We start from the raw sequence: 27,549 nt of genomic DNA, 5'->3' as shown, positions 1-27,549 counted from the left end.
CAGACCCCGTAAGCCTGCCGGCCCAACAATTTATAAATTGGAACTATCAAGCTGGCAAACCCAAGGGGAAAGAGGAAATGAATAAAATAACAAAACACAGGTCTTTTCTATAGCCCTTGTCTCCTGGAATCTCCTTGGTAAGGACTGTAGAGCAGATGACCTAGAAGGTAACACAGAACAACATTACTCACTTGTTTAACTGTTCTACTACAATTTAATTACTCCCCCTAATTCCCTTCCCTTACTGTACCTGCTGCCTATGCTCTCTTGCTCATAGGCACTTGAAGCGTTGATGACTGTTGTAGTGTACTCAAATAGTCTTTCACAGATGCTTGCTGTCTTGTAATCACTTTTCTTTCTTGTTAAAGTCAAAAACTATGTACATTTTTAGAACGTGCAACAGATTGTACCTTGAGATTCTTGCCTCAGAGATTCTTCATAGTTCTGGTTTAAACATGCAACCACTCGGCTATATAATGCAGTCCCACACTACTTCTAAAGAATGTCTGCTTTCATTTCTCTTCAAGATTTCGCCAACTCAATTTAAACTCGCGAGGCCTGGAATCCTTGCATCCTGTGGCGCTGCTGCGCACTCTGCCCGAGAAAACTCTCTTTCCTCGCAAGAAAAATCTCCAGACGCAAATGCGAGTTACACACTCTCAAGCTCTAAGGTCCTTTACTCAAGCACCCGATGGGCATAACCACCTCCCGCTTTCAATGAACAGAGTTGTATATGCGCCTTAGTTTGTTTTTAAAACGACTGTCATCCATGCGCCTCAATTAGTTTCATTAACCTCGCGCCACGTACACAATTGCTCATAATTCAGTCTCTTTCCTTGTAAGAACGTTCAAAAATGAATACATGCACAGAGATCTTTCTTTTCCATGTTAACAATTTGCGGAAGCCACAAACTTGGATTAAATTACTTTAAAAACATTTAACAGCGTTCTTCCTCTTGTAAAACATTTAAACATCTGATAACATAAATTCACTTGGCTCTCTCTGAAGCAGCAGACTCGACTTCATTTCTTCAAAGATGTTCTATAGGGAAATTCCTATAACTTGCTTACTATAACTCTAAACTTACTCTCTGGTACATATTCTGTAGTTTCTTCCTATAGATGTGATCAAAACATGTATTTGAAGGATTTTTATAATCTCAGGTTTATCTGTAGCTTCAACTCCTGTGACCTGCTCTGGTTGATACTTGAATGAAAAGTAGTTTAGTATTCTTTAAAAGATTCCATACTACCTCACACCAATCTTTGGCCAATCAGGGCTGCTTATCTGAGCCTCCATCTTGCCCTGGTGAGGCAAAGGCTTCCTGCAATGAGAATTAAGGAATAATCACAGATTCAAAGGTAATCACCACCCAGTTATCAGAACTCAATGAGGAACTTACCCTCTATTGCCTGCCCCAACCTTGGACAGCCCACCTCTCCTAGACACCTTGGGTGATCGTCTTAGAAGTGAATAGTGAGGGACCCTGACAGGCACGGGGCGTTCTTGCTCCACGGTCAACCGGCACTGCTTCACTACACGGCTGGCCTGGAGTTCTCCTCTGCACCTTTCTTCTCGCCGGCAGTGCTCCGCTGTCCTGTCTACTTCCTGCTATGCCCTACCAGCCAGGAGTGCTTCGGTCGGCTCCCTCTCTTGCCGCCTCCTCGCCTGCCTTCAGGGTTTCGCTCCTGGATTGGGACGACGTCTATTTCTGACCGCAACCCCTGCGTCTCCTGTTGGTCTCCAAGCTGATGCTTGGAAAAGAAAGCAGCTCTCCAATGGTGGCTGATTTAAACTCCCGCCTGCAGGCCGGAAAGTGTATTGGACCAATCCCATTCTTCACAACAATAGACTGCACATTATGGTTCACACACTTTTGCATGGCAGTACTCTTTCTCGTCTCAGTACATGTTGTTTTACTCGATGTAAAATGTTCAGAAGTTCTGTCTGCAGTTTTTAATTTCAATGGGGATACTCGCAATATGATTTAATGCATGAGGAATGGAAGGGATAGCCCTAAAAGGAAAGGGAGGATACCTTGGCTCATCAGATGGCGCTTGTCCATCCCTCCGAGTGTCGCCTCCGCCTCATTTGATCCTCCCTTGCATAGCCACCCACAGAGACGGGATCAGGTAGCGACTGCCGTACCCTGGCCACATGAGTAGAGGCTACCTCTGGGAAAGGAACAGTGACATCATCAGATTCATCATGGGAAGACAGTGTTGTTGGGGAGTCTAGTGAGGAAAGCGTTGCTGTAGTCTAGAGAACTAGTCGCTAGACTGCAGAATCCAAACCTTTCTCTAATCCTTGTTGCTCCGCCCACGCTACCCATGTTTACATTTTCAGGTAGGGATAGTGGGTTGGTTAAAATCAGTCTACGCACATAACTAGAAAATACACTGTTAAATATTTATAATAGTCACAAATATAAAACTCAGTTCAGATAAGTACTTTAGATATTAATACACTAAATACTGTATCCAGATTGTCCTACAAAATAGGGAGGAGGTAGACTGCTTCCCTGAGCATGCAAGACTGATGCTTGCGCAATATTTCCGAGACAAAGTGGCAGCTTCAGGTTGGTGGAAGATGCCATTTAGTGCCTGTCTCTTGAAGTGAGTGAAAGCCTGATGTACAATCTAATGCTACATCCCTATGGCATGCACCTGGGAGGCTCAGGGACTAGTGCCAGGGGGAGGGGAGGAAGAAACACGTCAGTGATATTAAGTTTTTTAGACTTTTATTAAGCTTTTGGACTTCTAGAGCCAAAACAAAATCCTGGCTCGCCAACAAGAATTCCATCGCCATCTGACCTTCTTAAATGTACTTCTCTTCTTGTCGACCATCATGTAACCCAGTCAACCGCACTTACTGTTATTTTACTGTATTTCTATGCTATGCTGTAACCTCCTCTAAGTCTCCGGTGCCCTGTTACCACAGGGTTCGGCGCGCGGTATAAATAAAGAAACTAAACTGCAACAATGGTGGGACAAGAGGCTGCTTCCGTGAGTACTGGTTATGCGGACCCATCCTGTCTTAATGATCTGGGTCTAGTAGAGTCATTTCAGGGAGCTAAGAATTGTGGAGCACGGGCCATTCAAACATATGCATCCGCCATAATTACAAAATGGCGTTTCTTTCTATGCGCACTCTAGGGTTATGCATCTATCGTTTGCGCTATATTATATCCATACCGAGGTTCATAGCACGGTCCCCTCCCCCTTGTACACTACACGATTTCATATGGGATTCGCCTCACCTTAAAGCGCCTAGCGAGTGGGGGAGGGATGGAATAGGCTAATTTCCATCCCAACACTATCTCCTCCAAATACAACCCCAACAAAATAAATCATAAATGTTAAAGACCTGGGCAATGACCATCAAAAGTGCTGAATAGGGAAATGCTCTTCATATCAGCTGCAACCTAATCTGAACTCATTGGGAAGACTGATGGATACATAGAAACCATGTAAGGAAAAGTGGAGCGATCCTGTTTATGGGACAGACCCTGGACTTCTACTTGTTTTGGTGTGGGAGTTTTGTATTATGCTTTAGGTGTGTGGTGCCTTAATGATGGATCACCCTCAGAGAGACTCATGCTCCCAAGCGCCATTTGGCTGTGGATGGCAGTGGGAGAATAAAAGGGATTTCCTGAGCAAGCACGGAACTCTTGGAAATGGCAGTGCTGTGTCTGCATGCTTAATGGACCTCTTTGTCTCGACATCCCTGCATGTTTGTATGTTTCAGTATTTACAAATAGCCACTGAAATTATGGTAGTGTTAATCAGGGGGGAACATAACCATACTCTTCTTTTTGATTTCTTTCAGTGTGGAGTGGAAAATATCAGAAGAGCCGAATCTTTAAATGGAAATCCATTATTTTCAAAGGTATTAATACTGTACTGCAGAAAAGTTGTTCTTAATTGTTAAAACACAGTAAAAGTGATCTCCAGATTAGCAGTTGAGGCTGTTTTCATCTATGTTGAAAATAGTGCATGTTTAAACATTACTGTAAGGTCTATCCCCAAAAATAGGCTAGGGTCACTAATTCAAGATTTGCATCAAAAGGAATATTTAAACAAAGAAATGCTTGCTTGATGTGGCATTGCTTTACTGGTAGGTCTCTTTCCAAGTGTACTATTCTGTCTGCTCAAGTACCTTCATTTGGTGAAACTATTTCTGATAGTTGTTAAAAGAAACTCTAGGTACTGGGAACGTCCATCCCTCTCAGGCTTTCAACTCCGGCTGTGTCCCTAAAAGCATTGCAAACCCAACTAACTTTTAAAGTGGGTTTATTTTCCGGTCTGGGTGGACCAAAATGTGATTTCTTTTGATATGCTATCTGTTTGGGGAAAGCCTGTTCTATCTGGAAATCTTTTTATAACGCAAACGTTTTGAAGTGTTTTTTTGCTTGAACCATTTGGTCTGTACTTCACTGCACACAGCACATTGTCATCTTTTGAACAACAGATTTAAGCTGGACAGTCTAAGGAGTCTCCCAGCCCTCTGTGTATGGTTACCTTCCTTAACCTGGACAAACAGGCGATACTTAACTTTCCTTGTCTCAGATTGTGGTAGCTGTGATTGAGCAATCATGCCCTCTCCAGAATGCAAGCGATAGACAAGATGGTAGTACTGTTTGACATTGTTTAACGGAATGTGTCTCTGTATATATTTTCTATAAGGGCAAATAGGTTGTTGGAGGTAAGTAATTATGGTTTAGAAGGCCTCTCATCTTAGATAGGAGCATTGGTAGGTCTACACCATGTTTGGTAGGGTCATTCATAAGGTTCAAGGTTATCCAGCATCGTTGAGTAACAAGTTTACATGATCTTTTTCAAAGTGGCCTGTCTGGCTTTTAAATGCCTACATGACAAAATACATGATCGAGAGTAGTTTGATTTTGGATATTTATAACGCGCTCAATATGGACATAACCGTATAAAAGTTGGGGCCTTTCGAAACTGGACAAGCGTCTGACAGTCCCTAATCTCCAGAGGTAAACTATTCCAGAGTCTGGGACCGAAGACAGCAGATCTTCTGTCTCCTCTGGAGACAAATACCGAATGGGGACTGCTCAGCAGCAGCTGTCCCCTTGAACGGAGTGTCCTCAAGGGGTTGTGAGTTCAGACTTTAGTCCTTAAGTACTCCAGGGCCAATCCCTTAATACACTTAAAAATCCAACATGCCACCTTAAATTTGATGCAGTCCTCTACTGCCGGCCAGTGCAGTGTTCTACGAAGAGGGGAAACTTGGGCCAATCTACCAAGCCAGCCAATCTGTCCGACTGCCGCATTTTGGGTCTTCTGAAGCCTGTACAATTGTTTGGCTGGGATGCCCATCAGAAGGCTATTACAATAGTCCAAGTCAGTATTTGCCATGGCCCCCACCACTGCTGCATGATCCTCCTCAGGAATGAATGGTAAAACCTGACGGGGCATCCGCAGGGAGCAGTGGACTGACTGAACCTTAGCCGCAACCTGTGCTTCACTGCCCAGGTTCTCGTGCCATAAGCAGCCTAGGTTCTTGATTTTAGTAGCAAATTGAAGCTCCTCACCGAGGATACATGGGGCAAAAGATTCCTTTGCGGCCAGAACCTGTTTCCCAGGTCCAAACAGGATAAGCTCAGTTTTGGCTGCATTCAACTGAAGCTGTTTTCCCATCCATTTGTTTGTCAAATGATTATTGATTAAACCTCATGAAGGCCTCCTCGATGTTATCAATTTTAATATAAATTTGTGTCATCGGCATTCGAGTGGTAACTCGCTGGTTGCACGTACATATTAAACGGGGGGGGGGGAGTAGTGAGGATCCCCGTGGGACTCCGTAACTGATTACAATATGGTCTGAGGTATAGCCCCCAAATTTCACCTGCTGATGTAGATTTACCAGAAATGAGCCAAACCATTTCCAGGCTTGTTCAGAAACATTACCAGGCACTCTCAGGTGTTCCAGTATGATAACGTGGTTGACTGTGCCAAAGGCCATGGACCGGTCCAGCATCCCCGACCTCTAACAAATCTCCATACAAGGCCACCTCGAGCCCATGCTTAGGCCGAAAATCCTGATTGGAACCCATCTAGCAGCGCCTCATTATCGACAAATGTTTGAAGTTGAGAGATAACTACTTTCTCTAATATTTTTCCAGGCCATGATAGGCCTACAACCAGCTGATAATTCTTCAGGCAGGCTGGGTCCAGATTCAGTTTCTTTAATAATGGTGAAATGATGGAATCTTTTAACTCGCTAGGAACCATGCCCTTGGCCAACGATTTGTTGACAAATGTGGTCATAAAGGGCGTGGTATTCTGGGATAAGCTTCTTGCAGTACACGCAGGTTTAGTAAACAAAGAATCATTGGTGGGCTTGAGATTCAAAGTGAGATATTCTTTAAAATAATTGGTGCCAATCATCCAGGCCATAATGAAGTTCCAACCAATCTATGACCATCTCTAATATACATCGGGGGCAACAATCTGCAGTCCAGGCTGCCAAGACTAGAAACAGTTTGTCTCTGTCTCTTGTGTCAATCTGCCCTCTTCAGTAGTCTGATCCCAGTTAAAGCAACACCTCTTTGCTTATGCAGCTTCAGATCAGCGCCCATAGACCACTTGTGGTAAGGTGTGGTAAGGTGTGCTGTACAAGCACTTCCAAAGTCCACTTTGCATGCAATTATCAATTCCAGTTCCCTCAGGATATAACGCCAAATCACTGCACCCAGGGCCATAATCATAATTCAAATGACCTAAAGTTCCAATATGATCATAGCCTCTCCAGCATTTGGGCGAGTAAGTAAAACCCCCAAGGTTGGGCTGGGGAGTAATACAAATGCTGTAACACTTTAAACTGTAGTTCATGATTTTTTTAACATTGTATAAGGCATCATTCCCCAAGTCTCAGAAGGCTAGGAAATCGGTGACCTCTAGACTAATCACTAGGTCTTTTGCCCATGGAGCTGCAAGAACATTATTTCTCCCTAGACTTTCTGCAATAAGCATTCTGTAAATTGATTTAAGGTTAGGGTATTCCTGGTCACTATTGAGAACAAAACAGTCCAGTCATATGGGTAAAGCTGTGCCTGTCCAGAGTCTATAAGCAACTTGGTCTTTGCTAATAGGACACTGATGAATAAAGAATTCTCCCAGCAGAATGTTCCCTTTTGACTGGGATATAGTCAGTGTTTTTGCAGGACTGATGATTGCGAGTAATTTAATTTAAAGGCATGGTCTAGTAAAAAATGTTATTTAAAAAATAGATAGGCAACATAAAAAAAAATACTAGCATTCTCTTTTTTTAAAACTTCCTATGTAAAATTTTGAGCTATTCAAGCTCAAAATTCACAAAAGCAAGCACATGGGCGCATCCATTTTGTGAAATGGATGCCCTCCTGTGCTGGCTCTTGCTTTTGCGGCACTAATGAAGGAAAAGCCAACCAGCTGTAGTAAACAAAAGCTACCGCTGGGTGGCTTTTCCTTCATTAGTGCTGTACGCGGAGGACGGGGACCGGAGACCAGAGCAGGAAAGCTGCAGCTGAATCTCGGTAAGTGCCATTTATTTATTTTTTAAAAAATAAGCACTAGCTGCTGGAGGAGCCCGGAAAACTTAGAAATAAAGCCGCAGCTTTAAAAACGTTGTATTTGTTTGCAGTCGCTTTTGAAGCGACCGCAAACATAAATACGTTATTGCGTTTTCCAACACAACCGCGTTGTGTTTCTGCCTGCTGTGGCTATCACTTTGGGTCTCCGGTGCTCCCAGAGCACCGGAGACCCAAAGTGAAAGCCACAGCAGGCAGAAACACAATGCGGTTGTGTTTACATGCCGCGTAGTGTTTCTCCCTACAGCTGATTTCCCATTTGGGGCTCTCTGGCTCCCCGTGGGGAGCCCGAGAGCCCCAAATGGGAAATGCTAAATGCTGCGTTTTCTGCCTGAATCTGCTTTCCCATTTGGGGCTCTCGGGCTCCCCGTGGGGAGCCCGAGAGCCCCAAATGGGAAAGCAGATTCAGGCAGAAACAACGCGGTTGTTTTCCGCAATGCCGCGTTGTTTCTGCCTGAATCTGCTTTCCCATTTGGGGCTCTCGTGCTCCCCGTGGGGAGCCCGAGAGCCCCAAATGGGAAAGCAGATTTAGGCAGAAACACAATGTTATTGTGTTGGAAAACGCTGCGGTTTTTCTTTCCGAGTTTCTCAGGCTCCTCCGAGCCGGAGGAGCCTGAGAAACTTGGAAAGAAAAACCGCAGCGTTTTCCAACACAATAACATTGTATTTATGTTTGCGGTCGCTTCAAAAGCGACCGCAAACATAAATACAACGTTTTTAAAGCTGCGGTTTTATTTCTACGTTTCCGGGCTCTTCCAGCCCGGAAAACTTAGAAAAAAAACCACAGGTAGTGCTTATTTTTTTAAAAATAAATAAATGGCACTTAGCGAGATTCAGCTGTAGCTTTCCTGCTCTGGTCTCCTGTCCCCGTCCTCCGCGTACAGCACTAATGAAGGGAAAGTCACCCAGCGGTAGCTTTTGTTTACTACAGCTGGCTGGCTTTTCCTTCATTAGTGCTGCAAAAGCAAAAGCCAGCACAGGAGGGCATCCATTTCACAAAATGGATGCGCCCATGTGCTTGCTTTTGCGAATTTTGAGCTTGAATAGCTCAAACTTTTACATAGGAAGTTTTAAAAAAGAGAATGCTAGTATTTTTTTTTTTTAATGTTGCCTATCTATTTTTTAAATAACATTTTTTACTAGCCCAAGCCTTTAAATGGGGCTTCATCACCTGCCTCCCATTGGATGCTTGACAAATTCGGACTTGCCTACATTGACTCTGCGACCAGCAAGTAAGCCATACTCGGTTAATATTTGGAGTTCCAATGGAACAGCCTTTTTGGGATCTGCCAGAAGGTTGTCCACATCGAATGAGATTTTTTTTTTTCCCCCTTTTTACCCACCTCGATTTTCTGCAGCTGGCTTTGAACTCAGAACATGCAAACAGTTGATTGGTTAATGCATAAAGCAGTAGGGCAAGGGGCAGCCCTCCCTAGTTCCTGAGCACAATGTAAACATGGGTAAAAGATAACCATTTATTAGAACTGACGTTCTAAGCCTATGATATATAATAGTTGTACCATATCCCGAAAAGGATCCCCAAAGACAAACTCCCCAATGTCTCAAACATGTAATCTTCACTGACCCATTCAAATGTCTTCTCGGAAGCTAGGAGTGTGCCAGAGGGACTGGTACAGGTAAATCAACAATCGCCTTCATCCATTGAATGTCATCCCTTGACGTACCCTGTGCGATACTGGCGGACTACTGTATGTAAGGTTGTTCGGACCAAAGCAGTCCGCAAGTCGGTGGTGCTCAACAGGTTCAAATCACGCATTAGAATTGGCAGAGAAAACCAGCTCAAACATTTACGGCTAGAAGCAGAACAGAAACCGCTTTGTTTTGAAACACAAAAGATCAGATGTATCTTAACAGTACTGGAACTGACCGCAACAACCTGACCTGCCCTCCAAACCTCATTTAAAAAAACAAGTGACAGATGCAAAAGCTAACCAAAGTCTTCCAGAACCCTTAATCTATACCTACATGGCAGGAGTTCATTGCAAATCTCTTTATAACAGTCTGTTGTCGATGCAGATGACCATTCAACACATTACTTTGTTTATTTAATATAGCGCAGACCAAAACCCTCAGGTAGCTGGGCGCAAGCATTACAAGGATACTTAAGAAGCTTAGTTACAGAGGTAGATGGGTACATACAATGAATGATCAACATAGTTATAAGCAGTGATAACATTGATACAACCACAAGTTGGCGGTGACCAAATGGTCCCAATAGATATACCAAAATACAGACAAATGATACCAAAGAGGATATACAGTTGGCATTAGTCAGGCATAGTAATCCTTAAGAGAGGGCGTTCAGGAGTAGTTGGGTTGAAGGATCAGTTGGGAGGCGAGGAGGTCAGGTTAGGCGTCATTGGTCTGTAGCAAGGTGAGGACTTTCCGTCTGCATCTGGAGTTGGGTTGGTCAGTTCTAAGATCTAGAGGGAGTCCATTCCAGGATTGATTGGCTATAACCGGAAAACTAGAGCCGCCGGCTGTGGTCCGTTTGTATCTGGGAACCTCTAAGGTGTAGGCATTAGACATTCTCATAGGCCGGTCAGAGGTTCTCTTGTTTATTCTTTCTACAAGGTAGGGAGGTGCTATGTTATTGAGACATTTGGACGTGAGAGAGTGTTTTAAGGGAAATCCTGTCCTTAATCTTGAGCCAATGTGCATTCCTTCTGAATGCAGAGATGTGCTCTCTGTTCAGGATATTTAGGGCTGCTCTAAGGGCATTATTATCAATGCATTTTATCAATAATGTACTTATTGGATCCTGCATATAAAGCATTGCAGTATTCCAGTCTGGATAGAATAAGTGCATTGGCTAGTGTAATACAGCTGGTTTCAGAGAGAAAAGGTCTGCAGGCTCAGATCAATTTGCACGTATATGCTGTAGAAGAGGCTAGAGAGTTAACTTGCTTCTTGAAGGTGAGTGCAGAGTCAAGACAGAAACCAAGGGTTCTAACTGCGGGCATCACTTTGATGACATTATCGATGTTGAATGAGGCGTAACTGGGGTTATGTTTTTTAATGGCTGTCTCTGAGCCTAGGATCAGTAGCTCCGTTTTATTGTCATTCAGGCAGAGGCCGTGGGATGCCATCCATGCCTGAATGAGGAGATGTATCCTATTTACTAAGGCTGAGTCTTCCAAGAAGTTACCTGAAAGGGGGATGAGGATCTGAGTGTCATCTGCGTAGTTAGTGTAGGTGACGCCCAATCTGTCCAACTTGTCAAACAAGGGCTTAGTAAAGATATTATACATGGTAGGAGATATGCATGATCCCTGAGGAACGCCACAGGAGACTTGTATGGGGTCAACGGCTGCTAGAGAGGAGAAGACTCTCATTGTACGGTTCCCAAGGAAGGATTCCACCGAGGCTATGGCATCACTTGAGAAATGGGCAGCTGACCTAAGATGGTTGGATAAGACTGCATGATCCACCAGGTCGAAGGCTGCTGATAGGTCAAGGAGGAGTAGCATAGCTGATTTGCCATTGTCCTTCAATTTGGGTCTTGAGGTCGATCAAGGCTGTTTCTGTGCCATGAAGGGGGCGGAAGCCAGACTGATGTGAGCCTAGTAAGTTATTAGCTTCTAGGTAGTCCTGTATCTGTAAGTAGGCTACTCTGTTGATGATTTTAAGTAAGAAGGGGACTGTGGTGGTAGGTCTATAGTTGGTTGGTATAGATGGGTCAAAGGTTTGTTTTTTGAGCAATGGTAGCATCCAGGATTGTTTAAGATTATTAGGCACAAGGTTCGTCTTAAAGGAGGTGTTGATAAGCTTCGAGATGAAGGGGGATAAGTCTCTGGCTGCATCCTTTATAATTTGGGCTGGACAGTTATCTCCTTTGCAATTGGAAGGTTTGAGTGAAAGAATACTTTTTTCTGTTTCGACGATGGATATTTTTTTTGAAGCTGAAGGGTGGGGGGGTGTTATTATGTAAGTTTAAAGGTAGTTGCTGCTGAGGTGGGGACTCAGCTGGTAGGAGCCAGGGAAGCTTTCTTTTTGGCAATTTTAATTTGGAGCGAGCTAATTTTATCCGAAAGGGCATTTTGTATGTTGGTGCACCATGGCATATCCTTAGGGGTATTGTCAACCTGAGGTATTGGTGATTCCATTTCACAAAGGATGGAGAATAACTCCTTAGTGTCTGATTTAGCCTTGGATATTCTGTCGTTGAAAGTGTTCTTTTTAGTGCTAATGATTTGCTTTTTGTACAGTTTGGAGTGGTTAGTTAACTTGATTTTGTTCTCCTCAGTAGACGAGCGGCGCCAAAATGTTTGCAGCTTTCTTTTTTGAATCCTTAGTTCTTTCAGTTGTGGTGTGAACCAATTATTAAGGTGAGATGTCTGTCTACCTTTGATGATTTTGACCGTTGAGATGGTGTCAAGTGCCTTTGTCATGGTGCTATTAAAGACTTCCACTAGTAGGGTGGGGGTCTGTATTGTTGACTAGATTGTCAAGAGTAGGGAGATGTGGGAGTAGCTTTTCTGCTGTAATGTCTTTTTTTACTCCTAGTCGGGAGTGGCGGTACCATAACTATCGTTTTAGGGCGGATAAGGTCAAGCGAGGCAGAGAAGGTAATGGTGGTCGGTCCACGATTGAGGTATTATATTAGTGATGGTAATGTTAAAATTCCAGTCCGCAACCCAATCTAGGGTCCTTCTTTTGGTATGTGTAGGGGTAGTAACTTTTTGTGTCAGCCCATAATCCTTCAGTAGTGGGGCTACGAATAGGGCATGTTTATCATTGCTATCGTTGAAACCAAGATTAAAATCTCCCAGCAACAAAATGTGCGCATGGTCCTTGGTATTGTTGGTCAGGATGCTGCTTAATCGTCCTCAAAGGAACCTATGGGTCCAGGTGGTCTATAGATCGCATAGATGGTGAGGGTACGGTTGCTAGAAAGGTGAAGTTTAGCTGTGAGTCTTACAGGAATGGAACGATGGGGTAGTAGTAAGTCTGATAGTTAGGTTAGATTTATGGATAATAGCTAGACCACCACCTCTGGCGTTTGGTCTGTCAGCTCTTAGTAATTGGTAACCCTCTGGTACAGCTAACATAATGGCGGGGCCTGCAGCCGTGTGGAGCCAAGTCTCGGTTATGGCCAGCAGCTCTCATTAGTTAGGGTGTCGGCGATATCAGCGGCATGAGCCACCATAGATCTGGCATTGATAAGCGACCCAGATGGTAGTAGGGTGCTTGTAGGTTTAGTAGTAGGAGGTTGCTTAGTTTTAGTTTGGGTTTGGGTGGCTCTTTGGAGGTTTATTGGAGTTGTAGCCGGGAAGGCAGAGGACAGATAATTATGGTTGTGGTGCTGTGTACGTTTATTGGATAATCCAATGCTTTGGGCAGCCTTACGTGTGAAGCCTCTAATGGTGTGGTTTGTTATAGGTTCGTGGAAGCAGGGCAGTCTTGATCTGAATCTTATATTTCTGTCCTTAGGTGGGCATGCAGCAAGGGAGGCAGTGGCCATTATGGCAAGGAGGCCTAGTACAATGTAGATTATCTGAATTCTTATGGTTTTACTCATGATCAGAGGCTAGTCAAAGCAGGTTATAAATAGTCGCCGGTTTAGGCTAGTGCAAAGTTAAGCATAAGCTAGGTGTAACACTGAACTGTCAAGCAGGTGTAGGCTAAATGCGGTATTCAAATAATAAGACAAATATAGGCTAATGCAGTGCTGAAATGGCGAGGCAAGTATGGGCTAAATACAACATTCAAATAGCGAGGCAGATATAGGCTGAATGCAGTATTTAAATAGCAGGGTAGATATGGGCTGATACAGCACTCAAGTGGCAAGGCAGGTATAGGCTAATACAGTGCCTAAATGGCGGGGCAAGTATGGGCTAAAAGCAACATTCGCAAGGTATGGCAAATATGCAATAATACAGCATTCAAATGGCAAGGTAAGTAGAAGCTAAATTCACAATTAAGTTGTGAAACAATAGGCTAGTTTCAGAGGTTGCAGCGTGGGTAGGTACAAACGGTATGCATACTATGACACGAGTCAAAAACAGGTGGCAGCACAGTGAAAGGTCATACTCCTACGTCCTGTCCCCTTTCCTCCATACTTGTGGGACATCTCTCTGTCCTGTGGGACGGGAACGGAGCACTTTGTAAAATGCATCCACATTTTTTTCAAAAATCTGTCCCTCCTCTTTCCTGCGCGGGGCCCGGCACGCAGCCGTAACCCCGCCCACCTTGGCTCCGCCCCGTGCATCGCCCATCAGTCCTTTTCTCCGCACGATCAGGGCCAGACGCACTTGCATCCTCGGAAGATTTTTCTTCCCTGTTTTCCCCTCTGGCTCTCGCTAGCGTTCGTTTACTAGTCTGTCTGTCTTTTAAACTAGATTTTCCAGACTGTTCATCGTGTCACCGTCGCTTCGCGAGGGCGGATCCCCATCCTCTTTGTTTAGAGTGTTTGGGTCCGGAACACCGTTGGGACTCCTGTTTTTACTGTGACTCCCTTTCGGTCCGGGCACTTCAACGTCGGTTGGAGCGGTGGGAGGAGGTGTTCTGACGAACTCCTCTTTCTCATTTTCAGGCGTTCATCGACGATAAGAAGAAACGCCTGGTAAGTTCTTTACTTTTCAGAGCACCCCGACCGGGGGATACCTTCCCAGGTTCCTCTCGGGCCGGGAGGGGCGTTGATACCTCTGTTACCGAGGTTCGCCCTGAGGTGCCTGTCGGGCCACATAATTCTACCGGAGTTTTCTCTGAGGGTCTCAGTAAGGGGCCTGTGTACCCCAGAGTACACTCCGAGGCCCCTCTTGTGGGGGCTGTTTGTAGGCCCAGTTCTACTGAGTCGTGGGGTACCGGAGCTTGCTCTGAGGCCTCTCTTTCGGCTTCCCTCAAAAACAAAACCGGGGTGCGCCCTGAGGCCTTGGCTGGGCTTGTGGTTACCGAACGGATGTTCGAGGCCCGTGCCGATAAGGCTTTTACCGGGCTTAGGTCTGAGGTCCCTCATACAGAGCCTAAGGCTACCAACAGTTCTGAGGGGCTGGGCAAGGCCCTGTTGGTGAAAGCGGTTGCTCACCATTCCCGCTCTTGTGGTGACACCGGATCTGTTGAGGGGGCAAAGAAGAAAGGTTCTTCTTTTACCGGCAGCGCCGAGGCCCTTCCTTCGAAGGCTCAGTTGGCGGTTGGTATGTCGCAGAAACATTCCAGGCCTCATAGTACTGGCTCTGCCGAGGTTCCTTACGTTAAGGCTAAAATTAAGACCCCTAACCCATCGACGGGGACCCCTGCCTCACTTCCTCACGTGCCGCAGTTCCCCTCAGATAAGGACAAAATTGCGGCCGTTCCCGCCACGACCACAGCGGCCATTTTAGGTACTACCCCCTACAACTATGCCATCAGCCCCTAGTGTAGGGTTCGGTCCTTTGGGTGAACCTAAGGTCCCTTGTGCACATCCTTACCGGCCGGTTTATGATTGGAACGCCCGGAAGCCTCTTCCGCGCAATGTTTTGTTGCCTGCGGGGGCGGCTCCCTTGATTTATGTGGATACGTCGGTGGATGGGCCGGTGTGGCACCCTTCTCCGTTACGTCCCTGGATTTGTCCACCTAATGAGAGGCCTCCTCAGGTTCCGAAACAATCTCCTGAGGACGCCTTTTTCGGTAAATTTCAAGCGCTTATGCGCACCGACCCCATGAGGAAATATTTCAAAGGGCTTTTCAAGGATCAAGGAGATATGTCCACCTGCGCCTCCGGCTCCACCTGTTCCTCCGGTGGTTCCGCTGGTGCCTCCCCCTGCTCTTCCGCCTTTGCCACCATTATCCCCAGTGGACAAGGCAGTGCCTGACACGGCTCAGCAGGATCCTGACCTGTCAGATGACCCTCAAGGCGATCAGGACAACGAGGACCTTCCCCGCTCTATCGGAGCTTTCCATGACCGGGTGCTGGACATGATGAGTTTCTTAGATGTCCCGGTGCCCGAGGCACCCGCTCCGCAGGAGGGCGTGCTTTCTGGGGCGTTCACCTCGTCTCCCTTGGAGCGAACTGGCCTGTTCCTGCAGAAGGACGTTCTGGCCGAGGTCCGAAGAGTTTGGGAAAAGCCACACTCGGGACTTTTTGTCAATAAAAAGATTGACGCGAGGTACAGGCTGCATTCTTCGGAAGAAGTGGCCTTGTCTTGTCCGCCTCCTCCACAGTGGTGGCTGCGGCTACGTTGCAATCCAGACCTGCAGCATCCTCTTCCGCGACGGCTACTCAGGTCTTGGGAAAGGAGGACAAGCTCCTGGACTCCCTAGGGAGGAAAATCTTTGCCAATTCGGCCTTGCAGGTCAGGCAGGCCAATGCAGAATTGATTTTGGCGGGAGCTAACATGCGGATGTGGAAAGGTCTGTCGGAGTTTGAGGAGCACATTCCGGTCGAGAAGTTGAAAGATTTCAGAGGTGGCCTTTCCGATGCCAGGGTCTTGGCCCAGGATTTCCTGGAGGCTGCGGCTCATCACGTAGACACCTCGGCTCGGGCCCCAGGCTCGCGGCATGGGGTTGATACCTCGTGGCAAGCGTGGCTGCATGCCACTAAGTTTTCGAAGGAAGGGCAAGACAAGGTACTGGACCTTCCATTCGATGGTAAGGAGCTTTTTCACTCTTCTACGGATGTAGAGCTCACCAAGACCAAGGATAGCACTCAGACGGCTAAATCATTGTCTGTTCTGGTTAAAGCTCCTTTCAAATCCCAGAGACCGTTGTCTCAAAGTTGACTTTCCTCTGGTTTTAGGGGCTTCCTCGACCGCAAATCTCGCAGAGTGGATACTCCTGCAGGGAATAACCGCCGTAGACAACAGCGTACGCGGTTTTACTGCCGCTACTCAGCCTCCTCATCAGGTTCAGGTGGCACCGCCACCGATAAGCCTGCCAAATGAGGGTTTTCCACGCTCGCACGAGACCCCGGTGGGTGGATGCATTGCGTCTCATTGGGAGGCGTGGCAGACCATCACAGAAGACAGATGGGTCTTGTCAGTCGCTTGAGCGGGCTTCCGCTTGCCTTTACCCCCTACCCCACCCCTCAACCCTCCTTTTCAGCTGTCGGGCTCACCCTGCCTCAAGGCCGAGGTTCAGGAACTTCTGCACCTCAGAGCTGTGGAACACGTTCCCCTTGGGGAGCGAGGGGAGGGCTTTTACTCCCGGCTCTTTACGGTGCCCAAACCCAACCAGGCTGGCCTGCGCACCATCCTAGACCTTTCCCAGTTCAATCTTTTCCTACCCCAAGAGAAGTTCAAGATGATCACGCCCGGCCAGATTCGCTCCTCTTTGCAGATGGGCTATTGGCTCAGCGTGGTGGATCTTCAGGATGCGTACATGCATATCCTGATTTGGAATCCACACAGGAGATACCTCCGCTTCTCTTTGGGAGAGGAGCACTTCCAGTTTCGGGTGCTTCCTTTTGGCCTCAGCTCAGCGTTGCGTGTCTTCACGAAGATGATGTCGGTGATTGCGGCCTATCTTCGTCTCCAAGGTATCCATGTGTTTCCCTATTTGGACGACTGGCTCTTACACAGCCCTTGTCCGTTGGCAGCAGCGGGCAACCTCCAGTCTCTCATTCAGCTCCTGTTCCATCTTGGGCTGTCGGTGAACTGGCGGAAATCCTCCATAACGGTCTCACAGGACCTGACTTTCCTGGGTTTTTGTTGGAACACGATCGACTGCCGAGTGTATCTGACCGGGGACAGAATGGCAGATCTGTTGGCCACGTGTCAGATGTTTGCGCAGTCGGAGAGCATGTCGGCCTGGTGGTTCCAGAGGCTTCTGGGCCTCATGGCCTCGTGTGTACTGGCTCTTCCTCTTGCTCGTCTCAAAATGAGACAGACCCAGATGGCTCTTCTGCGTTCCTGGCGTCAGGCTGTGGACCCGGATTCCAAGCGGATAATGATTCCGGATTCCATGAGTGGACCTGGACTGGTGGTCATCTCTCAGCAACCTGTCAGTGGGCGCAGGGTTTCAGGACCCAGCCCCCATGGTGACAATCACGACAGACTCCTCCCTTTTGGGGTGGGGTGCGATGTTAGATCTTCTTCAGGTCTCGGACCTCTGGTCGCCTCAGGAAAAGCTCCTGCACATAAATCATTTGGAGCTTCTGGCGATCTTTCTGGTGCTCAAGGCGTTCAGACCGCTAATTGTCAACAAGGTGGTCCGCATAAGAACGGACAATGTGGTATCAATGTATTACATAAACAAGCAAGGGGGGAACAAAGTCTCCCCCTCTCGTGGACCTGTCCATCCAGATTTGGGAGTGGCCCGTGCTTCATGGGGTCTAGCTGCTTGCAGTGCACATCCCGGGCCAGCTGAATGTCAGTGGATGCCCTCAGCCGGCGGACAGTGGTCAGCTATGAGTGGGAGTTGAAGGCGGAGATCCTCTCATGGATTTTCTCGCGTTGGGGGACACCAGAGGTGGACCTCTTCGTCACGGCGGTAAACAAGAAGCTTCCTCAGTACGCCTCCAGAGGGGGGCTGGGAGCCTCCTCTCTGGGGGATGCTCTCGAGATTCCATGGCACAACATGAGAGCTTACGCCTTCCCGCCTCTGCCCCTAGTTCATCGACCAATTTGGAAGTTGAAGAACTCTGTAACTGTTCTCTTCTACTGATAGCCCCGTGGTGGCCGGCCAGGTTTTGGTTCTCAGAACTTCAACACCTGTCGGTGTGTCCGCCGATCAGGTTACCAGTAACTCCCGATCTTCTTCACCAAGGGGAACAATAGATGTGGCACCCCTCCCCACAATCGCTCAACTTGGTGGCATGGTGCCTGAGTTCAAGTCTTTAGAGCATTTGAGTTTGTCTGCGGATAATATGCACATTATCCAGGCAGCCAGGAAACCCTCGACCAGATCTCAATACAAGAGTAAATGGCTCAGGTTCTGTCATTGGTGTTTGGAGAAAGAGTTGGATCCGAGGGTGGCAACGATTGACACGGTGCTGTCCTTCGTATCCTCCCTAGCAGAGTCAGGAGTTCATGTTCTGTCTTGCAGGACTTATCTCTCAGCGGTTTCCGCTTACCTTTCTACAGACCTGTGTTCTTATTCTCTAACCCAGTGGTGAAGAGACATTTTGCTGGCTTGACACGCCTCTACCCTCCGGTTCGTAGTCCGCACCCACCTTGGGACCTAAATGTAGTCCTGACGGCGCTGTGCCATAAACCCTTTGAGACAATGGCTACGGTTGACCTCAAGTACGTATCCTGGAAAGTGTCCTTTCTGGTCGCCGTTACGTCAGCGAGGAGAGTGAGTGAGCTCCAGGCATTGTCGGTGGAGCATCCTTTCTTGGTTTTTCACAAGGACAAAGTAGTCCTTCGGACAAACCCGGCTTTCTTACTGAAGGTAGTGACCGAATTCCATCTGAATCAGTCAATCTCCCTTCCGGACTTTTTTCCGAACCCTGCCACGGAGGCTGAAAGGGTTCTACACTGTCTGGACGTCCGAAGAGCTCTTAAATTCTACCTGGACAGGACTTCCGAGCTTCAGAGTTCTTCTCAACTTTTTGTGACCTTCGGTAACCCTCATGACAGGCCGGCGTTTAAGGCATCTATTTCCAGATGGATTGCCGCCTGTATAACGGAGTCTTTCACCGTCCAAAAGCTGAAACCTCCTAAAGGTATCCATGCACACCTGGTGCGGGGCAAGGCAGCCGCGGTTGCTTTTCAGAAATATGTTCCCTGGGAGTCCATCACTAAAGCAGCTACTTGGGCCTCCCCATCTGCTTTCTGTAAGCATTACTGCCTCGATATGAGCTCTAGAGCTGACGCTCAGTTTGGTAAGGCACTGCTAAAGAACCTGTTTCAGTAAGGGGTATTTCCATCCACCCATAGTTCCTGTAAGGAGTGCTTGGGAATCTCCCACACGTATGGAGGAAAGCGGACGGGACGTAGGAGTATTACCAGGTTACTCACCGTAGTGACCACCTTACTCCTAGTCCATAGTCCCCTTTCTTCCATACGCCCGCCCGCCGTCCCCTCTAATAAGGTTCCTCTGTTATTGCTAATGGGTCTTGGACCCTGCGATAGAAAAGGACTGATGGGCGATGCGCAGAGCGGAGCCAAGGTGGGCGGGGTTACGGCCGCGTGCCGGGCCCCACGCAGGAAAGAGGAGGGACACATTTTTGAACAAAATTTGGATGCTTTTTACAAAGTGCTCCGGTCCCGTCCCACAGGACGGAGAGATGTCCCACAAGTATGTAGGAAAGGGGACTATGAACTAGGAGTAAGGTGGTCACTACGGTGAGTAACCTGGTAAGTCACGCACACGTAACAAAACATATTTGGCAAAGCATAGGAGAGTGACAACTCAAGGTAACATCTCATTAACAGTGTAAGGTCAATCATAGGGGGTACAGGTGGGTTAGCAGTAAAAAAGCTTAAGGGTCGCCGGAGCATGAAGTGTCTTAGCACTGGAGAGGCTATTGCCGCAAGCCATACTGGGTCTCAACAGTGGGGAGGAAGGAATGAAGTAGCATAGTATAAGTAGTGTGGGGCAGGCACGACTGTAAGGAAGTTTCTGGCGTATTGATGCTAATCGTGCGAGGGGTGAAAGGATGCTTGCTCATGTTCACAGTACCTTATGATGGCATCATCCGTTGGTGGCAGGCCTCTAGGGTACAGAGTTTCTGACAGGAGGCAGGGTCAGGCATGGACAGGCTGGGACAGGTGTTTGCCTTTGTTCATGGCCTTGGTAAAGATGGCCTGCTCGCGCCTCCTGGCGCGCGATTGGCTGTCTTGTAGACCGTGTTGGCCAATGGTTATGGCCGGCAGGGCAGGGTGGGGGCAAGGAATGGCGCCTGGGGCAGCTAGGCATCCATCTTAGAGCGAGTGCCCGCGTGCAGCCCGGTATGGGAGCACAACAAAGGATACGGCATATAATGTTATTAGAATGCCTGGCTGTGATTATTTTCGCAGGCAGAATAAGCGGCAGACGTCGGTGCGCATTAAGCCGCACTTTTGATAAAAAGAAGCGGCGGAAAGATGACGCTGTCTGCAGGGTCCAGGGGCTTACCTTGATAAAGGGAAGCTCCAGCTTTGCCTCCCACGGGGCTTACCATCCGCAGCCGCGGTTGCTTTTCAGAAATATGTTCCCTGGGAGTCCATCACTAAAGCAGCTACTTGGGCCTCCCCATCTGCTTTCTGTAAGCATTTCTGCCTCGATATGAGCTCTAGAGCTGACGCTCAGTTTGGTAAGGCACTGCTAAAGAACCTGTTTCAGTAAGGGGTATTTCCATCCACCCATAGTTCCTGTAAGGAGTGCTTGGGAATCTCCCACACGTATGGAGGAAAGCGGACGGGACGTAGGAGTATTACCAGGTTACTCACCGTAGTGACCACCTTACTCCTAGTCCATAGTCCCCTTTCTTCCATACGCCCGCCCGCCGTCCCCTCTAATAAGGTTCCTCTGTTATTGCTAATGGCTCTTGGACCCTGCGATAGAAAAGGACTGATGGGCGATGCGCAGAGCGGAGCCAAGGTGGGCGGGGTTACGGCCGCGTGCCGGGCCCCACGCAGGAAAGAGGAGGGACACATTTTTGAACAAAATTTGGATGCTTTTTACAAAGTGCTCCGGTCCCGTCCCACAGGACGGAGAGATGTCCCACAAGTATGTAGGAAAGGGGACTATGAACTAGGAGTAAGGTGGTCACTACGGTGAGTAACCTGGTAAGTCACGCACACGTAACAAAACATATTTGGCAAGGCATAGGAGAGTGACAACTCAAGGTAACATCTCATTAACAGTGTAAGGTCAATCATAGGGGGTACAGGTGGGTTAGCAGTAAAAAAGCTTAAGGGTCGCCGGAGCATGAAGTGTCTTAGCACTGGAGAGGCTATTGCCGCAAGCCATACTGGGTCTCAACAGTGGGGAGGAAGGAATGAAGTAGCATAGTATGAGTAGTGTGGGGCAGGCACGACTGTAAGGAAGTTTCTGGCGTATTGATGCTAATCGTGCGAGGGGTGAAAGGATGCTTGCTCACGTTCACAGTACCTTATGATGGCATCATCCGTTGGTGGCAGGCCTCTAGGGTACAGAGTTTCTGACAGGAGGCAGGGTCAGGCATGGACAGGCTGGGACAGGTGTTTGCCTTTGTTCATGGCCTTGGTAAAGATGGCCTGCTCGCGCCTCCTGGCGCGCGATTGGCTGTCTTGTAGACCGTGTTGGCCAATGGTTATGGCCGGCAGGGCAGGGTGGGGGCAAGGAATGGCGCCTGGGGCAGCTAGGCATCCATCTTAGAGCGAGTGCCCGCGTGCAGCCCGGTATGGGAGCACAACAAAGGATACGGCATATAATGTTATTAGAATGCCTGGCTGTGATTATTTTCGCAGGCAGAATAAGCGGCAGACGTCGGTGCGCATTAAGCCGCACTTTTGATAAAAAGAAGCGGCGGAAAGATGACGCTGTCTGCAGGGTCCAGGGGCTTACCTTGATAAAGGGAAGCTCCAGCTTTGCCTCCTCAAGGGGTGCACTGCACCAGCAGTGTTGTTGGAAGCTCCTGCTCCTTTGGCGAGGTCAGATCGAGTGAACAGGCTGGGACAGGTTGAGTTCCCCCGTCAGCTCCTGCCAACGGGGCTTACCATCCCACGACTCATGACACATCTTGTATTTCCTCAAACAGTACCTTTGTGCTTACTTGTTCCCTTCAGTCATGTGTCCGCACATGTCAAATCATGCATATAAATGGAAAACAAGCATATTTAAACAATACAGAATACAGGCGAGCAAGTGGCTGAACAAAGAAGCATGTTAATAACGAGAGACCTCAATGTCAACATGAGCCATAATTTCAAATGAAAATTAGAAGGCATTTACAAAATCTGTACCCACTGATCCGAGACTCGCCAAGTCTTCTAGTGTCCTGCACCCGACACTGCCTGCCTGGTTGCCAGCTTCTTTGGTCCACAAGCAGTCACCACTGCAGTTAATGACACTGTCTTGTGCCTGCCTTGCCGCATGTGAGGCTGGCGAATATTTTAGTGCCACCGACCCAACACCACCTACCTACTGTTTACCAGCATCTTAGACCCACAAGATGCTGGGAGCCTCTGCCAAACCACCCATCATGACGAACACCAGTTCAGCACAAAAGGCACCCAGACTCCCTGCTTGACACTGAAATGCCTGCAAAGCACAAATAAAGATACTGATTGTCCCCCGGACCTGCTCCAAGGGGCCCTATTGTCACCTCACTCCTTACCTTTTTAAGACGTTTCCTTGAAGCAGAATATTTGCTGCAGAAACTGTTTGGCTGGCTACCCATGTCTTCAAACCCACAGTGCCCCTTTATTACAAATTTTGCACTCTGTTCTCCCTTAGAGTCGTGGTTCATTATGTGGCTTTAATTATTGTGAACTATTAGCTAACATACCAAAACTTAGATACGGCTTTTATTTAGCCTGCCACCAGATAATAGTAGTAATAATAATGATAATAATAATAATAATTTAGCATTTACATAGCGCTACCAACTCTCAGGTATCTGAGCGCTGCTTATTATTACCCATGGTGTGTGGTGCTCATTTATCGACCTCGGAAGGACGAAAGGCTGAGTTTTGCCCTGCCGGAATTCGAACCTGCATCAGCAGGCACTGCACAGATAGCACAGCGCATGGAGCGCTCGCTTTGACATCGGACCGACATCATTTAAATTAATTATTATGGTTTTGGAACAGAGGTGCAGATTTAAGAGCATCCTGTGCACTCCACTGAATTTGCCATCACAAGAGCTGTCAAGCTGGGCACCTGAGACCTCTGAATCTGCTCTGTGCCACCAGAGGGCCAGAGCTGCAGATCGGGATACTGGTGCAGCAGGGCACAGGTGAACACTATGCTTTTGAATAGAGTTTAATGAAAGCAGAGTCTGGTCGGCAGACACCTCTTTCTGAGGTGATTGGCTGCCTCTTATTATTAATGAAAATCGAAACAGCAAGGGCGTTTACATCCTTGCCAGATGGCAATCCGCCAGAGTGATGCAATAAGTAGCTTTCACCTAATGTGGTCATCTGAGAAGAACTAGAGCCACATCGAGACTAGCCAAAATCTAGCCTTAACCACAGTAGACGCTTATTAAAAGAGTCCCTTAAGTTCTGTTTTCAGCTAAAGGGTGATTATTGGAGCCATCAACCCATTTGGTATAATAAAACTGAAGCTACAAGCCTATTTGAAGGCTTCCACCAGGTTAATGTTCCATCTTCTCCTGTGAGAAAACATTGCCATTTATCTTTCTGCCAAAGTTTGAGCAATTTCTTGCTACGGTTGTCCATTGTGAGATGCTTTCAAGCACTTAATCAGAAAGTGGCATTGGAGGAGTGCAAGTGCAGGCTACAGTTCTGTTATGCCAGCAAAAAGGGAGGAGGAGAGCGGGTAAAAGGTATATTCTATTTTACATCATCACATTTATTTACCTACTAATCTTGCACGCCAACAGTAATATCAAAAGAAGCATTGCTATTAGAAGAAGTAATTGTATTATTAAAAACAGTCCCACTGCTACTAGCATAGTGGCATTTAGTAACAATAGTATTACAATCAGTAAGGCAGTAATTGGTAGTATCAGCAGAATTATTACACATAGCAGCAGTAATGGTACTACTCTTATCAGTAGCACTACGAGTACTAACCCTACTGACGGTCATTAGCACTTCTGCTGCAACTACTAGTAGCATTACTACTGCCAGTACTATTCACAGTACTATTCCAAGAAGCAGATGTTGCACGAAAAGTACAACTTCTAATACTACACTACTAGCACCACTTCTAGTAGTAGTCTTAGTAATAGCCAGTGGAAGCACTGCTAGGAGTAGTATTAATAATGTTGGTAGTAGTAGTGGCACTTGGGAAGGAAAATAAGTGCACCTTTCCATTTTACATATAGGGAGCCTATTTCACTGAATGTCTTTTGATCGGTGTCTCGTAGCAACACATTTAACAAAAAAAAGGAATCGGTCAGAAACTTTTAGCTAAATGTAAAAAGATATTTTTATGATATTTTTTAATTATGCAAATTTAAATATTTTTTTACAGAAAACTCGCACATCAGGGATTCGTATATCCTAGCATCTGTGCTGGCTATACCGATATTCCAAGATGGGAGCAGAATATTTTTGTGAAAGTATCACTTTAAAAAAAACACACCCACACACACACTCTGTTATGCCATCTGTCCTACATACCCCACAGGCGGGCACCCACAGGTCTAATGCCACCACCCTCTCTGGTCCTGGTCCACTCCCCACACACAGATCCCCACTCACTCATGCAGGGCAGCAGCAACAGCAACATGACAGGCAGCGCGCATGGAAACAGCCTGTTGGATATGAGCCTGTGAACTTTTTGCATCCGTTTTGCCAGTGGCAACTACCTTGGCGTCTCGCAACTGGTCGGCAGAGCCGCCGGCCCCCCTGCTGCATCATCACGTGACCCGGATGGCCCGGCCGACTGTTGTTACTTCGGATCACGTGACAAGGAAGCGTGTAGGACCGCGCGTCATGTGACGCGGTCAACTGACGAGCCTCTATCCATTCAAATACTGTGAGGGAAAGCTCGTTCAGTGCTTCACAGCTGACTTGTTTCGGCACTGTTTGGCGTTCTTATTACTACGATCACGGTATTGAATCACGGTCTGTTTTCTCTGACTTCTTCTTGTCAAGCCCTTGGTTATCGTTCTGCTCTGCTGGTTAACAGACTTTTAGACTGCTTCTGGTTTCCTTTGGATCACCCTTGGATTTGGCGTACTCATCTGGTCTAGACCTCGGAACGTCTATCGGATTGCCTATGGATCTCCCCACGCTCTGCAACACCTGAACTTGTCATTCCAGCTCACACAGGTATTCTGGTGCAAGTGCATCCGGATTGCCATCCAGTGTGCTACCTCACCTGTTGCTGCCAGTTACACCCTGTCTCTGCACGGAACACCTCCCATCCTGGCTGTACTACTTAGGGCTTGGGCCACTCTACCTTGGTAAGCCCTTTAGTATGAAGTTACACTGTGAACCTCGCCAGTTTTTCTTGTCATTGTACTTGCCCATTGCTTGCTTTACAGCGGTCGGGGTGTTTCCGGTCTTCGTGGCATTTCCGGCACTCAATACCTGTGGCCTCAAGGATCGAACAGGGAGTTATTGTGTATCTCCCTGTATGGTACTTGGGGACAGAGGTCCATAATCTTCATGACCATCAAGATATAACACACTCACACACGCTCTCTCCCATTCACTCTCCCATTCACTCTCCCATTCACACTCTCTCTCTCTCACACTCTCTCTCTCACACTCTCTCTCTCTCTCTCTCTCTCTCTCTCTCTCTCTCTCTCTCTCTCTCTCTCTCTCTCTCTCTCTCTCTCTCTCTCTCTCTCTCTCTCTTCTGAGATGGGACTAGCATAATTTGATTCACATGAGTGAGAGCAATCTGGCAAACTAATTGCTAAGTTAATCACACGTGTGGAACCTAATGTTTTGGAAAATCACAATTGTGTATTGTAAAGAATCCAAGATGACATATCAAATGGGAGAGAAACTGGGTTTACAATGTTCCCCTCATTGGATTGCCCTCGTCATTAATATTCCAAATTAGTACAAAGGGGATGGTTTTGTGTGATGTCCCTTTTGGAACACTGTCCAATCACATAGACTGACCAATTAAAATTGAGAAATGATACACACCTCCTAAAGGGAGTGGTCTCTAATCTATTAAGACCAAACGCCAGATATCAGGAGAGAGAGACTGACAGATTGACTGGAAAAAGGGGATAGAAAGAAGACGTAGCAAGAACAGAAATGAGAAGAGAATAACTTTCTTGTCTTTTGGATTTGTTTTTGACCACTTTGAGAGGCTAATAGAGTTCAACCCCAGCCTTCCTCAGTGCAAAAGGATGCTGGCAGTCCTGACGCAGAAGGAGAGAAACCAGGCGGTGGAAGGAAGCTGATCCACCTTGCCGACTGATGCTCACTTGTTACTAGAAGGGGAGAATTGAACCAGTCCTTGAGGGTACCCACCTGCCTGTGAGGCAGCTGAAAGAAATTGCCATGCAAGTATAATAACATGGGGAAATGCACCTTTTGAGGGGAGGTATGCTCTAAAGAGGACTATATTAAACTCTCAAGCCCTCTTATTTGTGAAAATATTAATGGGGTATATTTGACTGTACATCAAGAGAAAATAAATTTGTAAATAATGTCGAAGTATAAGTGCTTCTGGAAACGTTTTATTTGGTGAAATACACCCAAATGATGTGCATATTGGGAGAGCCCAGACTCCCTTTCTGTGCAGTGTACAGACTGGCAGCCAAATATTTCCCTTTGCACATGCCTAGAAAAATAGTGTAATTGAACGAATTCCCTGGTTATATAACCGAGCAGAGTCCTTTTATTGCCCCCAAATCACTCAAGGAGAAAAGGAAAAAACTGCCACCCGTTTTTCCCACTTTAACTTGCCCGCTGAAGAATAACGTGCACTTTTTACACATTAACGTGCTAGAAGCACTATGGAACAGAATTTAGCAAACATATACATTTAAATATACAATTTTCTTTTTTAAAGTGATTTACACGCAAGAATGTCAAGTTGCTTTTCTTTAAATTGAGTTTTCTAAAGTCCTGTTGGAAACACTGACTTATCCATTGAAAAAGGGTTTTTATTTTCAATGAATGGAAAGTAGAACCTTTTGATAGGCAGGGATGTTCTGATTTAAATTTATTTTGTTTTCTATTAATGGAAAGGTTTGTTTTGAACCAGGATTAATTTTTCAATTCTATTGAATGTGCGCTGAGTGTAAATCATATGTACGTATGGTGGTAGTGTGTGTTTTCACCAAAAAATACATCCAAGTTTAAATGCAGCATTGACAATTGGTTGACCAGTGTATTGATTATTCATCATTGCAGTAACCATTGATATCAGGATTTCAATGAGAATGGTAAAGATGTATCATTGGTTTATATTTTACTTTGTTGATTATTTCTATTTTATTTAA

At 46.8% G+C, this 27,549-nt stretch overlaps 1 protein-coding gene across 1 annotated transcript in view; it reads left to right on the top strand.

Moving 5' to 3' along the window:
• The window catches only part of FECH (ferrochelatase), a 304,793-nt gene that overhangs the window by 252,687 nt on the left and 24,557 nt on the right, over nucleotides 1-27,549 (top strand). Inside the window, exon 10 of the mRNA XM_069627038.1 lies at nucleotides 3,830-3,889. Within this exon, the coding sequence (XP_069483139.1) occupies nucleotides 3,830-3,889 (60 nt within the window). The remainder of the gene's footprint in view (nucleotides 1-3,829; nucleotides 3,890-27,549) is intronic.

Source organism: Ambystoma mexicanum, chromosome 6p, assembly GCF_040938575.1.
Source record: "Ambystoma mexicanum isolate Mex_15411 chromosome 6p, UKY_AmexF1_1, whole genome shotgun sequence".
Taxonomy (NCBI): Eukaryota; Metazoa; Chordata; class Amphibia; order Caudata; family Ambystomatidae; genus Ambystoma; species Ambystoma mexicanum.
Note: the sequence above shows the minus strand (reverse complement) of the source record. Positions and strands in the feature narration are given on the sequence as shown.